Genomic DNA, 21,310 nt, shown 5'->3' on the forward strand with positions numbered 1-21,310 from the left:
AACATCTAAAAATAAAAGATAATTGACCATCTAAAGTAAAAGTAATAATATATTGTGGGGTTTATACACATGCAGAGATAAACTATAGAACAAATGTAACACAAAGGAAAGTAAATTTTAAGAATCTTACTATATATATAAAGTAGCATAGTATAATTCCAAGGTAGACTATAAACTAAGTCTATATATAGACTATAAGACTATAAACCTGGAGCAAGTATTTTTCTTAAAGTAAAACAAAGAAGTTTAGCTATTAAGAAAATAGGGGAGATAAGAGAGGATAACAGAATACATTTGACTAATCCAAAAGAAGACAGAAGGGACAATTGAACAAAAAATTATGGGTGTAAATATGCCTGATGAAAAAGGAGACAATCTTTAATACTGTTTTTGTATACTTACCTCCACAATGGGTGCTTCAAAAATACTGAAATATGGTGACAAACGAGTACATTAAAACATATGGGGATCAGGGTGGAATACTCAAGGATAAGAATAAGAAAAGAATAGGAAGAGTATCTCAATGTTCAGGTGACTAAAACCAGCTGCCCCAAAGATACTGCCATTAGTCAGGTTCAGTTGAGTTATTTGATAGCATCAACACTGAAATCCTTAAGTAACGAGAGAGACAGTCCTATCTTTCTACCTGATTTTTTTTATTAATCGAGGATTATGCATGAGTAAATTTTATATAACATTAACAAAGTTAATTGGTTCCCTAAAAACAAAACAAAAAAACCTCTCCTCTACTTATGTCTATTTTCCTCTTTAAAAATAATCTTTTCAAAATTATTTCAGAGTAATAGATCTAAAAAAATTAGCGTTTGAGGCTAATTAGGGGCAGATGTATTAAAAGCTTAAGTATGACATATTATAAAATGTCATCTAACATATAAGGTATTTTTACTTCTATATCGCAGACTGAAATCCACCATAAACCAGGGAACACATAAACCATCTGTAAGCAAACACATTATTAAGAAAACTTGCTTGGGACAGTGCTTTTGATGACTAAATTTTATAATTGGTATACCGATTGTTTATACATTGGTACTTAAACTGTCTCTAAGCAATCACGTTTACACAATGAAGTTGTTTCTAAGCTTATTTCCCCAAAAATAGAACACGATTCACGATTCTAATCTTAACACTGATGACTTAATTATCTTAATTTCTTAAATAATGCAGTCCCAAATAGATTTAACTTCAATGAAGATGATGAAATATTGGTTATGCTGAAGCAGAATGTTTTCACATTTTGAAGGACTTTGAAGAAACAGCAACAACTTAACACCAAATCATTTTATAAGCTTGTTTTTATACACAGGTTAGACTATGTGATAGGAACACAAAATTTACACTTACAGCCAGCAGGGAGGTAAATAAACTTGAAGGCATTTCTCAAGTATTGCGGAATTAAGAAAGACAACATATAAAGAGCCAGACAATAAATATTTTAGGCTCTGTGGGCTACATATGGCCTGTGTCACATTTTTCTTTTTCTTTTAACCTTTCATTAAAAATATAAAATTTATACTTAACTAAAGGGCTAGATTAAAACAAGCTGCTAGAGGGAGGGAGCCAAAACATAAGAGAGTCCTAAGAACTGAGAACAAACTGAGGGTTTATGGGGGGTGGGAGGGAGGGGTGGATGGGTGATGGGTATTGAGGGAGGCACCTGTTGGGATGATCACTGGGTGTTGTATGGAAACCAATTTGACAATAAATTTCATAATAAAAAATAAAAAATAAAAATAAAAAAAATAAAAATAAAACAAGCTGCAGGCTGGATTTGCCCAAAGGCTGTGTAATTTGCTGACCTCTTACCTAGATTAATCTCACACAATTTGAAATAGTTCATTTCTGTCAACAAGATTCAAAGTCATCAAAAATATCAATGACATGATTGGTGAGTAAAAAACTTAAGACTCCAAAATTTTAGGAAAACTGATCAAAACATTAAGGGAAGGGTGGCTCAATTGGTTGAGCAACTGACTTTGGTTCAGGTCATGATTTTGTGGTCTGTGAGTTTGGGCCCCACGTTGGGCTCTGTGCTGACAGCTCAGAGCCCCGGGCCTGTTTTGGATTCTGTGTCTCCCTCCCTCCCTCTCTCTCTCTCTCTCTCTCTCTCTCTCTGTCCCTCACCCACTTGCACTCTGTATCTCTCTCTCTCTCTCTCTCTCAAAAATGAATAAACATTAAAAAAATTTTTTCAAAAAAATTAAGGGAAAAAATTGATACTTAAAAGAAGGCAATTTCAAAATACCTAGTAACGTTTAAGATGTTCATGCTCAATAACAATAACCTCTATGTATATATACACCAGAGAAACCCTTGTACATATACCCAAGGAGACATATACAAGAATATTACAGAAGCACTTTTTGCAGCCAAAAAAAACCTCTAAACCTGAAATTCATTAATATAAGAATGGGTGAAACAGATAAAGAAGTATAAACTGCCAGTTATAAAATAAATAAGTCATGGAGATAAAAAGCACAGCATAGGGAATAGTCGATATTATAATAATGTATGACAGATGGTAACTACACTTACGATGAGCAATGAGTAATGTATAGAATTGTTGAAACAATATGCTGTATACTTACTTGAAATTAGTATAACATTGCATGCCAATTTTTCTTATTATTATCCTCACATTAGCTAACATATAGTCTTAGCTTCAGTAGTAGATTCCAGTGATTCATCACTTACATACAACATGCAGTGCTCATCCCAACAGGTGCTCTCCTCAATTCCCATCACCTATTTTCCCCACCCCCATCAACCCTGTTTGTTCTCTGTATTTAAGAGTCTCTTATTGCCACGTAGTACTCCATTGTGTATATAAACCACAATTTCTTTATCCATTCATCAGTTGATGGACATTTAGGCTCTTTCCATAATTTGGCTATTGTTGAGAGTGCTGCTACAAACATTGGGGTACAAGTGCCCCTATGCATCAGTACTCCTGTATCCCTTGGGTAAATTCCTAGCAGTGCTACTGCTGGGTCATAGGATAGGTCTATTTTTAAAATTTTTTGAGGAACCTCCATACTGTTTTCCAGAGTGGCTGCACCAATTTGCATTCCCAACAACAGTGCAAGAGGGTTCCCATTTCTCCACATCCTCTCCAGCATCTATAGTCTCCTGATTTGTTCATTTTGGCCACTCTGACCAGTGTGAGATGGTATCTTGTTTTTGATTTGTATTTCCCTGATGATGAGCGATGTTGAGCATCTTTTCCTGTGTCTGTTTGCCATCTGGATGTCTTCTTTGGAAAAGTGTCTATTTATGTCTTCTGCCCATTTCTTCACTGGATTATTTGTTTTTTGGGTGTTGTGTTTGGTAAATTCTTTATAGATTTTGGATACTACCTCTTTATCGCATGCCATTTGCAAATATCTTCACCCATTCCATAGGTTCCCTTTTAGTTTTGTTGATTGTTTCCTTTGCTGTGCAGAAGCTTTTACCTTGATGAAGTTGCAATAGTTTTTATTTCCCTTGCGTTCAAAGACATGTCAAGTAAGAAGTTGCTACAGCTGAGGTCAAAGAGGTTGCTGTTTTCTCCTGTAGGATTCTGATGGTTTCCTGTCTCACAATTAGGTCTTTCATCCCTTTTGAATTTATTTTTGTGTATTGTGTAAGAAAGAGGTCCAGTTTCACTCTTCTGCATGTTGCTGTCCAATTCTCTCAGCACCATTTGCTAAAGAGACCATCTTTCTTCTGTTAGATACTCTTTCCTGCTTTGTCGAAGATTAGTTGGCTCCATTGCATGCCAACTATACTTCAATTTAAAAAATGGGTAAATGAACTACAGTGTCCTCATAAAGTGGGACTATAAAAGTATAAATGAATGAAAAAAAAATTTTTGTAAAAAGGTGGGGGACGCCTGGGTGGCTCAGTCAGTTAGGCATCCGACTTCGGCTCAGGTCATGATCTCACAGCTTGTGAGTTCGAGACCCGCATCAGGCTTTGTGCTTACAACTCAGAGCCTGGAGCCTGCTTCAGATTCTGTGTCTCCCTCGCTCTCTGACCCTCCCGCACTCATACTCTGTCTCTGTCTGTCTCTCTCTCAAAAATAAACATTTTAAAAAAAGGTTTTTTTTAAGTATAAATGAATGGCTAGACTAAGACACTTTGGAAGAAGGGAGACCAGCAAGGAAGCTGTTGTTATACAGCCAAAATGCACTACCTTATACATTTACAACCAAGAGTAAGAAAGTTCTTAATGTTTTGCCAAATTTTTAAAGGTCTTTTAACAGTTGTAATGTTCTCCATTGATCATTTTTGCCTGGTTTCACCTCACACGATCATTTTTAGTCCTGCACTTCAGTGCAAAACAATGTCTGCCCTTTCATAATATACAAAATCAAACAAATAAAGCAAGTGCTATTCATTTGCAATATGATAAATTATACTTTTACCCAAAGGAGACTGTAGACAAGGAGTTGAGAAGGTGAACAATAAAACAAGAACCAGGGCCCACTCAATAAAACAAACTTTATTTATTTTGGGGGGCAGATTTTTATTTTTTTATTTTTATAATTTATTGTCAAATTAGCAAACATACAGTGTATATACAGTGTAGTTTTGGCTTTGGAAGTAGATTCCCATGATTCATCACTTACATACAACAACTGGTGCTCATCCCAACAAGTCTCCTCCTCAATGCCCATCTCCCATCTTCCCCATCCCCCCCAATCCCTGACTGCCATCAACCCTCAGTTTGTTCTCTGTATTTAAGAGTCTCTTAGGCTTTGTCTCCCTTTCTGTTTTTATCTTATTATTCCTTCCCTTCCCCAATGGTCTTCTGTTAGATTTCTCAAATTCTACATATGAATGAAAACATATGATTTGAGACCTGTCTTTCTCTGACTGACTTATTTCACTTAGCATAATACCCTCCAGTTCTATCCACATTGCTGCAAATGGCAAAGATTTCATTCTTCTTCATTGCCAAGTAGTATTCCATTGTATATAAATACCACACCTTCTTAATCCATTTATCAGGTGTTGGACACTTGGGCTCTTTCCATTATTTGCCTATTGTTGACAGTGCTGCTATAAACACTGGGGTACATACGTGCCTATGAATCAGCACTCCTGTATCCTTCAGATAATTAGGAAAATGGGTCTTTTTTGGAGAGGGGATTTAGAGGGGATAGAGTGAGGAAAGGGTGAGAAATTTTTATGCAGAATGTTACTTCATTTAGGGTAACTAATTAGGCAAGTGTGGCATGATAAGAATCAGAAAGGAAATTGCTGGTGTCACTGTTGTTTTTAATGTAATGATTATCATGTCTGCATTATTGTTATTGTTCTTACAGCAACTCTCCATAAAAGTCAAGGGCATGAAATAAGATAGTCATCCAGTGAAGACGTATCTTTAAATTCAGGCAATATATACACTGCATATATGCTGCTTTCTAATTATCTGGTTCAACTGAAGGAAAGCAGCTAGAGAATCTGAAAAAATGATTAATGTTTTCCACAGATTATGGTTCTAAAAAGGATGACCTGAACTTCAGGTTTGAAAAGTATAAGATTATGATCTCTAAGAATACAATATCAATATCCAGCTACTGATAATGGAAAGATTAATGTTTTAAATATCTGATGTACAGGCAAACAAACTTGATATTATGTTGAAAATGTGAACATACGGCATTTGACCTCAATCAGTAAAGGGACATTACCCTACTACATAGAGGTAAGCTACAGGAAACCTATGAATAAGAAACAATGTGTGTTTTTTTCTACAAAACAAAAAAGGAAAAAACAACAACCAGATTTGAAAGTATAACCTAAGAATTTGTACTGTAAAGAAAATGAGTTGGAATAATTCAAGCATTATAAAGTCATAGCAGTAGTAAAAATGACTTCTGAGGGCCCCTACAGAACATATGATTTTGCACAGAATAACACACTGATGAATCATACCTAGATAACTGGCCTGTAAAATGCAACCCAGTAGCTGCACTGATATATCACATAGGTCTAGAATTCTATAAAGTTTGAGCTTAAAGCTCAAACTGCCAAAAATTACTATATTCTGGTACAAAGAGTTGCAAAAGATTAAATTCCATTTCAAAGACATATACATTTTGTTCTTACCAAAAACTTAAGGAATCATAAGCTATGACGCTATACATTTTTTTCCATTTGAAGCCAAATATATATCCATATCTTAAAATCAGAAGAAAGTAGCAACTACTGTTAACTAATTTCATGAAATCTTGCTAAATGCTTGATATGTATTATCCCCCAATGCTTACAGGAGTCCTCTGAGGTAAATACTCTTTATTAGTAGAACTCTACAGAAAAAAATATATAAAGTTTAAGTAATCTGCACAGTTACACAGCTTAATAAACAGCAGAACTGGTGTACAAGTCTCTTAACAATTACACCTGACAATTAGAGAAAATGCCCTAAAAGTTTAGCAACCAACTAGAACAAAGGATAAGCCACAGATTGGAATATAAGCATTGTGAGAACTACTCAGAATGTTGTTAGTGAAAGGGCTTTAAGAGTTATTTAGTCTAACTTACTTCACTGAAAACCAGAGGAAAACAAAGCACAAAGAAGGATATGTCAAAAGCCCTAGAAAAAGTTAAATGGCAGAAATGATAATAAAAATGCAGGATTTTGGTTCCCAGACCATTCTTTCTAAAAACTATAATGTCCTCTATTTTCTCCAAGCCCTTTTATTTATTTTTTTAAATGTTTATTTATTTATTTTTGAGAGAGAGAGAGAGAGAGAGACACCACAAGTGGGGGACAGACAAAGAGAGAGAGAGGGAGACACAGAATCTGAAGCAGGCTCCAGGTTCCAAACTATCAGCTCAAGAGCCCGAGAAGAGGAAGGAAGAGAAGAAAACACTCCCTCCAGTTCCAAAGAAGCCAGCTAAATCCAAGCCAGCAGTGAGCCACGACAAGACCTCTGATGTCGGGACAAGCAGCATCAGGAGGCCCGCAAGAGACTCCTGGCAAGCCACGCGGGCAGCTTCCGTGTGGCAGAACTCAGCCACAGAGAGTGCGGACAGCATCAAGATTTACATCCCTGAGGCCCAGACCTGACTCTGAGACCAGGAACCGGGAAGCAAATAATTTTAAGTCATTAAAAACAACAACAACAACAACAACAACAACAACACACACACACATACACACACACACTAACCAGGAACCGTGAAATCATGACCTGAGCTGAAGTCAGATGCTCAACCGACTGAGCCACCCAGGTGCCCCTCCAAGCCCTTTTAAACATAAAACATTTTTTAGGGGCGCCTGGGTGGCGCAGTCGGCTAAGCGTCCGACTTCAGCCAGGTCACGATCTCGCGGTCCGTGAGTTCGAGCCCCGCGTCGGGCTCTGGGCTAATGGCTCAGAGCCTGGAGCCTGTTTCCAATTCTGTGTCTCCCTCTCTCTCTGCCCCTCCCCCGTTCATGCTCTGTCTCTCTCTGTCCCAAAAATAAATAAACGTTGAAAAAAAAAATTTTTTTTAAATAAAAATAAAACATTTTTTAAAAAGGAAACATGCCCTTAAGATTTTACGTGGTACCAGCAATTCAGATTCAAAGGTATCTGTGAGAGCAGAACAAGCAGCAAGTGCAAAGTGTTAATTCTCAATAAATAGCTGCTAACATGGGTTATTTGAAAATAAGAATTTTATTGATATCCATTATAAACAAGAGAACATTTACATCAACATATAAGGGTTAGAGATGTATAGCATGGTCTATGAGTCCCACTTTTGCTCATAAGTTTTTTTGTAACTCTTTAAAATACATAATACATAAATGCATAGAATAGATGGGGTTGACAGGACTAGATACGGTAATTTCTTTTTCAATTTTACTTACCAAATAACTGTGCTTTGTTAGTGCTGCCACATTTCACCTGCCTAGACAATTTGCTTCACTCACAAGGGTGATCAAGAAAAACTACCAAAAATAAAAAAGTACCATAAATAGTCTTATTTTGGAGTAGTGTTATTTTTCATGTTTCCATGATTAAGATTTCAAGTGCTCAAGTTTACTAAAAAATATAACATAAATACATATAAAGATATTTGTCCAGCTATGCTATTAATCCAGTGAAAACTAAATCTGACTTATCTTTTACTGTTTCACGATTTTATACCATATCAAGTCACAAACTCGAATATAATATTTATACTTCATGCTCTTGCAATTTTGCCCCTTTAATCAGTACTGGGTTTTTTACAGTCTTCCCAAGGGCTTTTTAAATGTGTCTGACACTTGCCTGTTGCTTTTGGCTATTACAATTCAAACCAAGCTTTTATAAGTTCTAAAATGTCTAGGGAAGGCAAGTTAACCTAAGTGTTAACTATGGTTAAATGTTATGGAATATGCTCATAAAAACCCAAACTCACATGAGATAGAATTACATATATGTAATAAGAGTAAAGGATCTTGAAAATTAATAAAAAGTACAGCATCAGCACATACAGAAGGCCATTTCGGGAAAGCACTTCAAAGGGTTTGAAAACAGGCACCAAGTACTAGGCAAGAAATGCCTTGGGCAAGTAAAAACCCTAAAAAGGGAGAGGGGCTAGCAGACAAGGGAACAGAATTCAAGCTGTTCCTCTCAAAAAAATATAACACAAACCTTCCCCACAATTTATTCATTCAGGAAACAAAAATGACACATTTCAGAATTTACACAGCGGCACCATGCTGACTACAATTCAGCTGGCTATAACGTGTGAATGTATATACATGCCCACAAAAACCCTTTATATGACTGCTGACCACTCTAGTCATTCTCCATCTCCTTTACTAAACACGGAATTGCAAACACTGGCTCTCACCTTGCATGCTTTCATCTCTGGAAATGACCTTTCTCTTGAGTTACAAACCCATATTTACAAAGGCCTTTTGGACATATGTGCCATATTGTTCTAACGGCATTTCAAAGTCCACATGGCTAAATCCCAGTCTGGTATCTGCTCTCCCACCTCTAATCTGCTTCTCTTCCTCATTGCTAACTTTTTGAAGCTAGGATATTTCCATCTGTTAGTTACTTAAAGTAAAAATTTTAATCACCTTTGACTTCTCTCTTTCTTTCTCATTTCTCACATATGATTAATCATCAAGATTCTAAATATTACCCATTTCATTATATCACATGTTTAGTCAAATGTCTCTTTCACTAAATTATGAGTTGACAGACAGCAGAGCCCATCTACTGCATCTTTGTTTACATCTGTACATGTACAGAAACACAGAACACAGAACACACAGAATTATAATCATCTGAATTATACCGCTTAATAATCTGAATTACACAACTATGTGTGTAAAACATTTACAAATAATTTTTAAAATATTATAGACACAAAATTGTAATATTTCAACTTCAATTAAATTTCATTCAAAAGAGAATTAAAAGGAGGAAAACATGACTAATTTCTCTCAGCCGGAATCCATGAATAAAAAATTAAACCAACCCAATAATAAAATTTTCTATTATGAAGTAAACTTCTTAGAAGTCTGAGAGTATTCTTCTCTTTTTTAAATCTAAGTCTTCTTAGATTCAAAATGCTAAAAGTTTTTTTTTTTTTTAATTTTTTTTTTTCAACGTTTATTTATTTTTGGGACAGAGAGAGACAGAGCATGAACGGGGGAAGGGCAGAGAGAGAGGGAGACACAGAATCGGAAACAGGCTCTGAGCCATCAGCCCAGAGCCAGACGCGGGGCTTGAACTCACGGACCGCAAGATCGTGACCTGGCTGAAGTCGGACACCCAACCGACTGCGCCACCCAGGTGCCCCCAAAATGCTAAAAGTTTTGTTATTATAGTTCATATTATTGTAATTTTTTGCTTTTAGCCAAATGTTATACAATATTTTAGCATCAAGACATCTTCTTTTACATAGCGGTTTTATTGACTGATATAAGCCCAAAATTTATTAAGATTCAGTTTAACATATGATGCTTCAACTTTAACATGTCAGCTTAGTGTACAAATAATGCCATATTTAAGTAAATCCAATCTAACTTCTACATAATTTTGCGATACTGACAATAGCACATTATTCTATTTGTCCTAACACTTGATTACTATTAGTCACTCCCTAATAGCCATTCAAACAGTGATAAAATTAAGTATATATCTTTATTTAATAATGATGCAAATAACTGCCAATTTAAGCATATGGGGCATATAAGAACACTACTTGGAGAAAAGCTGAGGGAATTATTAAAGTTAAAAAAAAAAAAAACCTAAAGGAAATTAAATAGAATCTCAAAAGGTATCAGAATCTAGATGAGCCCAAATAAACCTACAGAAGGAGAATAAAGAGTCAGGGTCCAAAAAGGCATGAATCTGGACATGGCTCCTGGTGAGACTCTAAATTAGAAGCTATATCTAAGGTGAAAGAAAAAATAACCCAAACACTCAAAGAAAGTATTCTTTATAATGTTGGGGTGTGGGTCTGGGGCCAGAACCAACATACTCCTTTATAGGCTTCAACTGAGAAATGCAGTGAAATAGGCAAGCTCAGGGAAGTCCCAAACCCAGATTCCCCAGCCAATTTCCTCTCAGGGCTTTATTTTCCCAGGAACTTTCCATTATCACTATGAACAGGGGGATGACGAATAGGAAAGAAGGTCTCCCCCAAAGCCCTTACCCTAGGACCTGGCAACCTCCCCCATGATTTTTCTCCTTCCATATATTCCACTCTTTCTGTATAATGCAGTACACAGAACTATAAGCCAGTCTTTTTAACTTCAGTTATATTCATTAAATGTCTGTAATGTGTCTGTGATTCTGACCATAAAACTCTTCATTTAATTAATAGACCTTTTCTGGTAAAGTTTAGGATTTACAGAACAATTAAGATAGTACTGAGTTCCTACATACACCACCCCATAATCCCCCACTGCACACTTAGTTTCCCTTATTAATATCATATAATAGTACAGTACATTTGTTATAACCAGTTAATAATAATATATCAATAGTAGTTCACTAAAGTCCATAGTTTATTCAGATTTCCTTAGTTTTTATCTAATGTCCTGTTTCTGCTCTAGGATCTCATCCAGAAAACCACAATAACATTATATTTAACTATCATGTCTCCTTGGGCTCCTCTTTGCTGTGAGTTTCCCAGACTTTCCTTACTTTTGATGGCCTTGACAGTTTCAGGAGTACTGATCAGATATTTTATAGAACATCTTTCAATTTGGTTTTGCCTGTTTTTCTCAGACACAGATTATGAGTGTTTGGGAGAAAGACCACAGAAATAAAGTGCCATTCTTGTCACACTACCAACATGACTAATCACCTGGCTGAGGTAGCATTTGTCAGGGGTCTCCACTATCAAGTAGCTCTTCCCTACCCCCTTTTCTATATTGAACCCTTTAATATAGAAGTCATAAGTATCTATAGTCCACACATAAGGAATTAGTTGTTATGCCCTCCAAAGTTTCTTCACTTACTTCTTAATATCCTAATCCTCTCAAAGAGCCTATACAGATAAAACAAAACTGAGACCAAGAGAACTTATTTAAGGCTACAGAACTAAAAAGTGCAAGGGTTAGGAATCAAACAAAACTGAGTCCTAGCTTAGTGCTCTTTTCATTGTAATACAATTTCAAGAGCACAAATTATATAGTAATATGTAAATTTCAAACTCCACATTATTCAACCACTAGTCTCCTTCCATATACTTCTTTTATTTTTTCTTTTTCTAAGTATGCTCCATGCCTAATGTGGGGCTCAAACTCACGATCCTAAAATTAAGAGTCACATGCTCTATCAACTTCTATTTTATTCATCAGGTTCCTGTTTCTCTGGCAGTGATTACTCTTTCTTATTAATTTAACTAACTTCTACTCTAAAGCCATGTTATTTTTCTCAGTTTTCTTTGTCCTGCAGAAACAAATTTTTTTGAACTATGTCCCAGAAACATCTTTACACTTCTATGAACCTACCCTATAGAAACTGCCTGAACTACCTTTGCCAGTAACATGATGTAATTAATGAAAAAAGCACTAGACACTAAATTAAAAAAAAAAAAAAAGTAAAACGGAAGGTTGTATAATATAGTGGGTCAGAGCTTAGACTCTGCAGTCAGAAAGTCCTCTGATCAAATTTCAGTACCATCACTACAACTCTGACCTTGGAAAAGGCATTTCACTTTCTTAAACATTATTATACTTATTTGTAATCCTGGAAACTAATCTTAAAGCATTCAGTATATAAAAGAGGTGTATCTATGCAGTCTTCCACACAGTATCTGCAAAAGAGAAATTCTATGATTTCTAAACCAGCCCACATAATTTAAAAGTAAAAGCTGAAAGATAAACTTGGAACTTACCAAACTGATTATTTTGTACCTTTGATAATAGAATAGTAGGGGATAAAGTTACATAAAAAATAGTTAAGTACTTTGAATTGTGCATGCTTTAAATAAAATACAGAGTGTCCTGAAAATGAGATGTATTTTGTACAATTCCTCCCTGAGACAAGTATCAGAAGAAAATTTCCCCAAAAAAGTCAAGCCTACACTAAGCTCATTATATTCTTATACTCACCAATAACAGCTAATAAAGGACTTGCTGAAAATCCCTGTCAGAGGCCTAACCACCTTTCTTCCAGGATCAGTAACAGTTCTTCATAAACTAAAGCAGCCCAACTTCACAAGGGCAATTAATCTATTACAGCACTCCAGACAAAACCAAAAGAGAAGCAGAGAGGAAATTTCAACTGGAAAATATTTTGATATAATTGACCCAGATGACAAACTAAACTTAAGCACATGTCAAGTGCTACAGTCTACACAAGAACACATACAGATGCCAAAGGATATTAAGAGTTCACACCAGCCAAGGTGAAGTCTCAACTATGAGTAGAGTTTACATCTTCAATCACTGTTTAGAAAAGATACACAGGGGAAGCTAAAGGGTTCTTTCATAAACTCAGAGAAAGAAATGTTTAAAGTCTTTAAAATCTTTATTTTGGGAATTAAAGGTAATTACAATTACAAAAAAAATGTTAGGGAGTTTCTCCCTCAATATATGTAAGATACCCGTATTTTCCAATTGGCTAGAAAATTTCATTGTCTATCTACATTTTTCTGATCACTTTCAAAATGTGTAAGACTTGTTATTCCAAAAGCTCAAATTTAATTTGACACTTAGATCCCTTGGAAAAAAAATATACATGTTGTGACCAAAAGCCAACTTTCTTCATAGAAAAGTGAAACTAGAAAGAATAGAATATAAATTCCCAACTTCTTTGACTTCATTTCTGCATACATAAGCTATATGATATAGGTACTTTAAACTCTTCTCATAAGCAATAATCAGACCAAGATGAAAAGACCAATGAAAATGCCAAGAAAAACAAATAATTTTTTCATGTGCCCAATTTTTTCTTTTGGAAATTTTTAATAAACATGTAGGAAAACTTAAAAAATAGTAAAATGAACATTCATTGTTCATTAAATATATTCTCCACCCAGATTCAAAAACTGAATAATACTGCCAAATTATACTAAATTGTATATTGAATAAAAATCCATGGTAGGGGCGCTTAGGTGGCTCAGTTGAGTGTCTGACTCTTGATTTTGGCTCAGGTCATGATCTCTGTGCTGGGCATAGAGCCTCCTTAAAATTTTCTCTCTCCCTCTCCCTCTGCCCCTCCCCCACTCATGCACACACTTTCTCACACACACAAAAAAAGTTAAATAAAAATTAGTAAGTAGGATATATAATTATATCTAAGCAAGTATGAACTCAGTTGAATAAGAAAATTTCTTAACATCACTTATCATTTGTGTGTGTGACCTGAAAGAAAAATGAACATGAGTTTAATGAAAAAACTCAAATAAGTTAACATATTCCTGGTTATTTTACATGAACAGTGTCCAAGACAAACCTTTCAAAGAATCTTTTTATCATTTTCTCACAATGAAAAAAAGGTAAAAGTAAAACTGTCTAAAGTCATGAAAGTTTTCATACTTAAAAACAGTAATAAATGTATTTCGAAGTAATTCTACGATAGGCCAGATGGTAACATCTGGAAAAGTTATGTTAGATCACATGAGATATTAGTTTGTAGGAAAATACATGTGCTCCTTTTTGAGATTCAAGTGTAAATAACTGTGAGTGAAGGCCTCATCAAATAAGTTTCAGATATCTAGTAGACATAAAAAATTCAAAGATTACGAATATACAGTTGTGAAATACACAACAAGGTAGGCACAGAAAAATGGAGATGACAGTAAAACAAGTAGGAAATGCCAGTAAAATGGCCATGTTCATTACCATGAGATAAGAGGACCGGGACCAAAGAGAAATCAAGAGGTCTCTGAAATTTCAAAATCACTCATTATTCCAACATTTAAACCTGCAAACTTTAAAACTGTAGTTTTGATTCAGTATCAGTGATGAGAGTGAAAATTGTTCCCTCCCCGTATCTTCAGTATCCAATATCTTCTACAAAAAGACAATCAAAACTATGCAAATAGTAGTGATTGTACACACACTGATTCTTAAAAAGCAAAGAACCTAAATATATCTAAACATTTCCAAAAAAATTTTAAGTAAAAAACTGACTCTATTCTGAAATAAATTTTATGCTCTGAAACTGCCAAGGAGTTTAATGTTCTAAGATAGGAAACATATTTTGTTATGAAAAAAAATCCCTGGTACTATCAAAATGTAGCCTTTTATCAGGTGCTTCTTACGAAATGAATTTGATATTTAACAGACTGAAGTACATACTTTTGTGATAAAGTCCATTCTACTAAAGAATTTTAGGTTTTATGTATGTATATTTCCTAACTGGATATATGATATTATATAAAAGTTAATAACAAAATTATATCCAGCCCTAAAGTAAATGTAAAACTACATGTCAAGTAAGATTATCTATCCCAAGTAATAGGGTAGAGCAATGAACAGATAATGTATGTGTGTATTTCAGAAAATAAACATTGTACAATTATTCCCAGACTGGAAAAGCATTTTTAAGGAGTTTAGTTTTACCATTTAAAGTATCTGAATTCTTTGAAAATTCTACATATACAAATACTATATTTATAATTAAGTCCTGGTTAAGCAAAAGAGATTAATGCAATTAAAAAATGTAGAACTTAAGACTGGTTTCTATTACACATAGATATAAGAGATACTGATAATAACAAAACTAAAGTTGTCTTCTATTGTCCACCATGTTTTGCTGATTACATGCACTAATTTAGTTAGAGCTCATCTCCTTGTATTATATTACCATCAACTTCAAAAACAAAACAAAACAAAACAATCAACTCCTTAAGATGTCTTTTCATATTTTTCTAAGGACAAGAATCAGAGGATTGGTGTTAGTGGGGCTGGAAAAGAAAGTAGCAATCTAAAAATTTAACACGTTACCTTTATAGCTAGGAAATTCAGGCCACTCTCATTGGCTAAAGCCTTTGCAATCATTGTTTTAGAGCATCCAGGTGGCCCATACAGAAGAACTCCTTTAGGTGGTTGAATACCCATTCGAATGAAAGACTCTGGATGTTTCAAAGGCCATTCCACAGCCTGTTTCAATTTTAGTTTGATATTTTCCAGTCCTCCTATATCTGACCAGGATACCTGCAAAACAGAGCATTTTCTAAATGTAAGTTCTGTGAAGACAAAGGACCAAATAAATAAATAAATAAATAAGTAAAGCAATAAAAAGTGCAAGAAGAGGAATATAATCATTTAAGAATCTAGAAAGAAGATCCTTTAAAAATTCTATCAAGGGGCGCCTGGGTGGCGCAGTCGGTTAAGTGTCCGACTTCAGCCAGGTCACGATCTCGCGGTCCGTGAGTTCGAGCCCCGCGTCAGGCTCTGGGCTGATGGCTCAGAGCCTGGAGCCTGTTTCCGATTCTGTGTCTCCCTCTCTCTCTGCCCCTCCCCCGTTCATGCTCTGTCTCTCTCTGTCCCAAAAATAAAATAAAAACGCTGAAAAAAAAAAAATTCTATCAAGAAGTAAATCAGAGTACATAAAATGAGCTGCATATTATAAAAGTACTAAAGAAAAAATGTTTCTGCTTGTATACATAATTATTTAAATGACTGAACATACTGTTAAATCTATCTTCTATTTAAATGACTTTAAAAATTAGGTTTGGGGCACCTGGGTGGCTCAGTCTATTAAGCGTCTGACTCTTAGTTTCAGCTCAGGTCATGATCAGGTCACTCAGGTTTGTGAGTTCAAGCCCTGCATCAGGCTCTCTGCTGTCAACACAGAGCCCGCTTTGGATCCTCTGTCCCCCTCTCTCTTTGCCCCTCCCCTGCTTACACTCTCTGTTTCTCTCTGAATAAACTTAAAAAAAAAAAAAGCAAAAACAAACAAATAAACAAACAAAACCAAAAACTCTGCTAGCTTCTGGAAACTCCTATTAAAAAAAAAAAATTAGGTTTCATCTGACTGAAAATGGTTTGAATTAGTGACCCAAGGTCTCATCTATATATCTTTTTAGCAAATTTATTTGCTTTATTTATTACTTCCAAAAATATTTCTGAAGGTCCTTTAGGAGCATAAGGTTTTTTTTCTGTCTTTGATTCATGAATGAAGTATCTTCAAAGTTTTGTTCCTTTTTCTCAACAAAGAAACACCCTTCCCAAAATAAGACAATTCTTTACATATTATTTACTTAATAAATACCCATTAAGAACCACATATCAGATAATATACACAGGAAATAGAAGAATAAGACATGAATACAAACTTTAAAGAACTTAAAAACTACTAGTAATGTGTACATAAATAATCATGGTACAATGGAAGGGATGCTAAGCACAGTAACAAAGAGAAAAAGCTTTTGGGAGTTCCCAGGAAAAAAAAGATTACTTCCAGCTGGAAGGCACATCTGAAAGCCAACGTCTAAAGCACAGATGAAATCTGGAAATATGAAAACAGGGAAATGGTCAGGTAGAAGCCAAAAATTATGAAAGGCTCAGATGACAATAAGAAGGAATAAGAGAAAAATGACTTGAGAGAGAAAAATAAAAAATGGAAAGTTAGTTGAAACTATATAGGGGGGACACTGAAGACTAGATGATGGAGTTCAAGAACCTCTTTCCTCATAACAAGAAGTCTTCGAAGATTTTAACCTGAAAAGTGCTATGGTCTAATCTGTGCTTCAGGAAGACTTCTCTGACAAGATTCATGTAGAGAGAAGAGAGAATGCAGGGAGATCAATTAAGGACCTATCCTAAACATTCTTAACAACAACAAAAAAACAATTTTAAACTAGGATAGCCACATGCAGAGGATAAAGACACACCAGAGTGATACTGAAGTTCCACAGCTGATGATGTTGAAGGTAGAGTAAAAAAGAGGGATAATTTAATGCTAAAGATTTCAAGGTGAGTTAACAGAATACAAATGAAAAATAATTTTTAGGAGGGAAAATATATGATAGATTTTTATTTCTAGATATTATAAAGAGTTGAGACACAGGACAGGCCATTCAAGAGCCAAAAAGGGAGCAGATGGAATGAAAGCATCTCAAATGGAGCTCTGGAAAGAGGTTAGGACTGGAATTTTAGATTTCAGAGAGATGTACATAAAAACAATAGAAACCATGAGATCAATTAAAATTGCCAATCATGAGGAGATGTGCGTGAAAGGCAGATTGCTCGGCATCACCTACATTTATGAGGCAAGAGGAAAAGAAACAAGAAAAAGTCAGAAAAAGAATCCAAAAAAGAAAAGGTTTTGTTTGTTAATATCAGAAAAGGTTACTTTTTCTTAATGAACTTGCATGGATCTGGGAGAAAGGGGACTTTGTTTTTGTTAATGATTTTTGCCCACAGAACTAGGAGAATGCTATATTATCCACCACAATCCTGAGGTCAGATTTAATTATTCTTTTCTAAATTTCTTTCTTGGGATTTATCTTACAAAGTAAGATTACTGGATTAAAAGGCATGAACATTTTTAGGTCTCTTGATGCATAACATCAGTTTGCTATCTCAACCACTTTATCCATTTTAGTGGCATAAGGGATACATGTATAAGTTTCTCTGAAGCATTATCAACCTTTGGTTTTATTTTGTATTTTTTTTTCTGATTTCACCAATTAATAAAATTAAAATTAAACTTGAGATCAATGCACATAAGCTTACAGCCCTAAAAACATCCAGCTATCATCAGGGGTCAAAGAGACTGTTTACAACAGAAAGTGACTGTTATTGTTAAAACCAGGCCTGTCTAGGAAAAAGTGCAGCAGAGTTATCACACCCTGAGGGGTAGAAATAAACATGGGAAGAGAGTTTTAAGGAAGGTAGTCAACAACTATCAAAAACTAAATAGGTCAAAAAGTAGAAAGTATTAAAGAAGCAGTGGTCAGTAGATTTAGCAACAAGTTTACTAAATTGAGTGGTTTATTTAGATCAGTAGTTTTTGTTTTTATGCCCTTTAGCAGTGGAATATACATAACATACAACACAAATACACATATGCATGCACATGCATGCATACATAGACAGTATATATATGTTATATATGATGCACAAAAGCTATATTTATAATAACTACCAGAAATGTAAAAGTCAGAGAAGCAACTCCTTAATCTAGTCAAAATTAAAATGACAGTGTATTATTATTATGATCCTATGTGATGCCCATTCAAATTGTTACTATGCATTTATTATAACTATACAATGAGAAGAGCTCACTGTGAACATGTTCCATGAGGAGCAGATGTTTACTTGTCTTAGGGCATGTTTGAGTTTATACTTAGAAAAATGTAGCATTATAACAGAATAACTTAAGCTAATTTAAGTAAGTACAAATATACAGATTAAAAATTTTCTTAAAGGTTAATGCAGAACTTTATCTTTCCTAACCAACGACATTAAAAAAAATGCCTGTAAATGTCTAGGGAGGACATTTTTCTCAAATTTGTATTAAACTAAATAACCTGGCAATGCAACCTGATAACCTTCAGCATGATAAAATTTGGTTTTCAGTACATTTGCGTGTTTAGTTTTTAATCAGTCTTTTAAAGAGTCTTGAAAAGAGTTTTTTAAAAACTTAATATCAGATATTAAGTACTTCCATGAACCACGCATGGAAATAACCAATATAAACACAAAGAAATCCATGCGGTAAAAGATGATCTCTTTAGTTAAGGAACAAGGATACTAGCAAACAGTGCCAGCTGGACCAGGAGTTGGAGAGGGCTTTTCCTCAAGAGAAATTTAGGTGCTTTTACTGGAAAACTGAGTGTTCCTTGGCATGGAAGAGTCCAAAACAGGTCCATTGCCCTGAGGCTGTAAGAAGCAGAAGAAAAGTTAAACAATCCTGTCCCTTACCTCCCTCCTGAGATAGAGCTCTGGCATCATCAGCTGTCCTTTCTCTAATCCTGCCTTGACTGTATTCTTCACTATATTCTTTCTTCAGCCTCCAAATATTTCGTTTCTTCCTATCCTTCAAAACAACTTGGATATTGTTTCTACCTAATGTTCTATCACCTTCTTTTTCACCAGTAAACTTTCTGAAAGATAATATGCCTCTACCCCTACTGCATTTATATTTCTTACTTTGTATTTTAGTTAAGCATTTATCTTGCCAAGCAGTGGTAGGAAAAGAGGGTAAAAGGATAAAGATAAAAAGTTAAGACTGGTGGGAAAACAGGAAGTTGAGGGAGTTACATCAGAAGGTCTGTAGCCTCTCAGGAAAACATGAGGCAAGGTCATCTACAGAAATATCAATTAATCTAACAAATACTGACCAAATGCCTATGTCACAATATGCTCGTTGCTGGGGACAAAATAGTTCCTGTCCATACAGAGTCTTTGACCTGATGGAATACTTTTCAAGGGGCATATTTCCATAATTAGGCAATTACTATACAGCATGTTACATGCTATAGTCACAGACCTTAAATGAATGCCCCCACCCAAAAAAAAAAAAAAAAAACTTTTAGAAGTGCTATATGAGGTGGGATCTGATGAACACACTGGAGGTAGGCAGCTGAACCAGCTGAAAATAGTAGTAGATGCCATGGGAGGAGAGAGACCAAAAAAAAGCACCATACATCGCAGGAACTAAAAGTAATTCAGTATGGCCAGAATTTAGAGATCCAGGAAAGGAGTAGAAACAAAGGTCAGCAACATAGGAAACTATCAGACCTTGAAGACTTACAAGGCATCAAGAAGTTTAAACTTTATCCTGAGAGATATGGAGAACAAGTTAATCAGGAAAATGACATGATCAGATTTCTGGAGGACAACTGCGGTTACAAGTGCATGTGTGCACTTGGAGGTGGGAGGGTAGAGGAGAGGCTTCTACAGTAATTCAGATAAAAGATGGTGATTATCTGCACTAAGGTAGTAGCAGTGGGGCTACACAGAGAGGAAAAAAAGATTAAAGCTTTATTAAACCATAATAACTATATTAAGGCAAATCAAAGCATCTTGAAAAATAATTAGATTTGGAGAGGGGTGGTAAAAAAGAAAATGGAATCAAGGGTAACATCCATGATTGAAACTTGAGCAAATGAGTTAACTGAAAGTTCTACTGAAAGAGAAAAAGGAACATGTTTGGAAATTAAGGAATTAGTTTCCAATTATTACACTGTGGTTGGAATTTATAAGTGAAATAAATTCAATAAACTAAGAAATGTCCTCTATGTGCTGAACTTGTTTTAGGAACTGTAAGAACACAAAGATGAGTCAGAAAATGTCCCCAAAATATTGTACTCTAGAAAGGAAAATAAGTATCTTAAAAGACACAGTCTTTGTCTAAACATATAAAAGAGCTGAGGGGCGCCTTGGTGGCTCAGTCAGTTAAGCATCTGACTCCTGATTTTGGTTCAGGTCATGATGTATTTGCGAGATTGAGCTCCACATTGAACTCTGTACTGAAAGAACGGAGACTGCTTGGGATTCTCTCCCTTTCTCTGCTCGTCCTCTGCTTGTGCTCGCTCGTTCTCTCTCTGTCTCTCAAAATAAATAAATAACTTAAAAAATAAAAAGACATAAAATAGCTGCCTTCACAGCAAGTAATACAAAAACTACTGAAAAAAATACAAAATAGTTTTTATAGTTCTCAAATATATGAGATGGTGAGGACAGACATTTGGAAATTGTGCATATACGTAAGATTTATGTCAAGGTGTTAGAATGTGAAAATAATAGCAGATGGGTGAAAAAGAAAAGCAAAATAAATGGATTTTAAAGAGCACTATTATGGTCAATCACACATAGAAAATTAGCTACAGCTAAGTCTAAAGCAGTTTCCTACTTTCCCTTACCAACTAGATGCAAGGTGAGCTGGGAACAATGAAG

The 21,310-nt window shown here is 35.1% G+C and overlaps 1 protein-coding gene across 1 annotated transcript in view; it reads right to left on the reverse strand.

The window, feature by feature from the left end:
* The window catches only part of SPATA5 (spermatogenesis associated 5), a 378,688-nt gene that overhangs the window by 286,839 nt on the left and 70,539 nt on the right, over positions 1-21,310 (reverse strand). The window contains exon 11 of the mRNA XM_043568934.1: positions 15,407-15,616. Coding sequence (XP_043424869.1) covers positions 15,407-15,616 — 210 coding nt within the window. The remainder of the gene's footprint in view (positions 1-15,406; positions 15,617-21,310) is intronic.

This window comes from Prionailurus bengalensis, chromosome B1, assembly GCF_016509475.1.
Source record: "Prionailurus bengalensis isolate Pbe53 chromosome B1, Fcat_Pben_1.1_paternal_pri, whole genome shotgun sequence".
Lineage (NCBI taxonomy): Eukaryota > Metazoa > Chordata > Mammalia > Carnivora > Felidae > Prionailurus > Prionailurus bengalensis.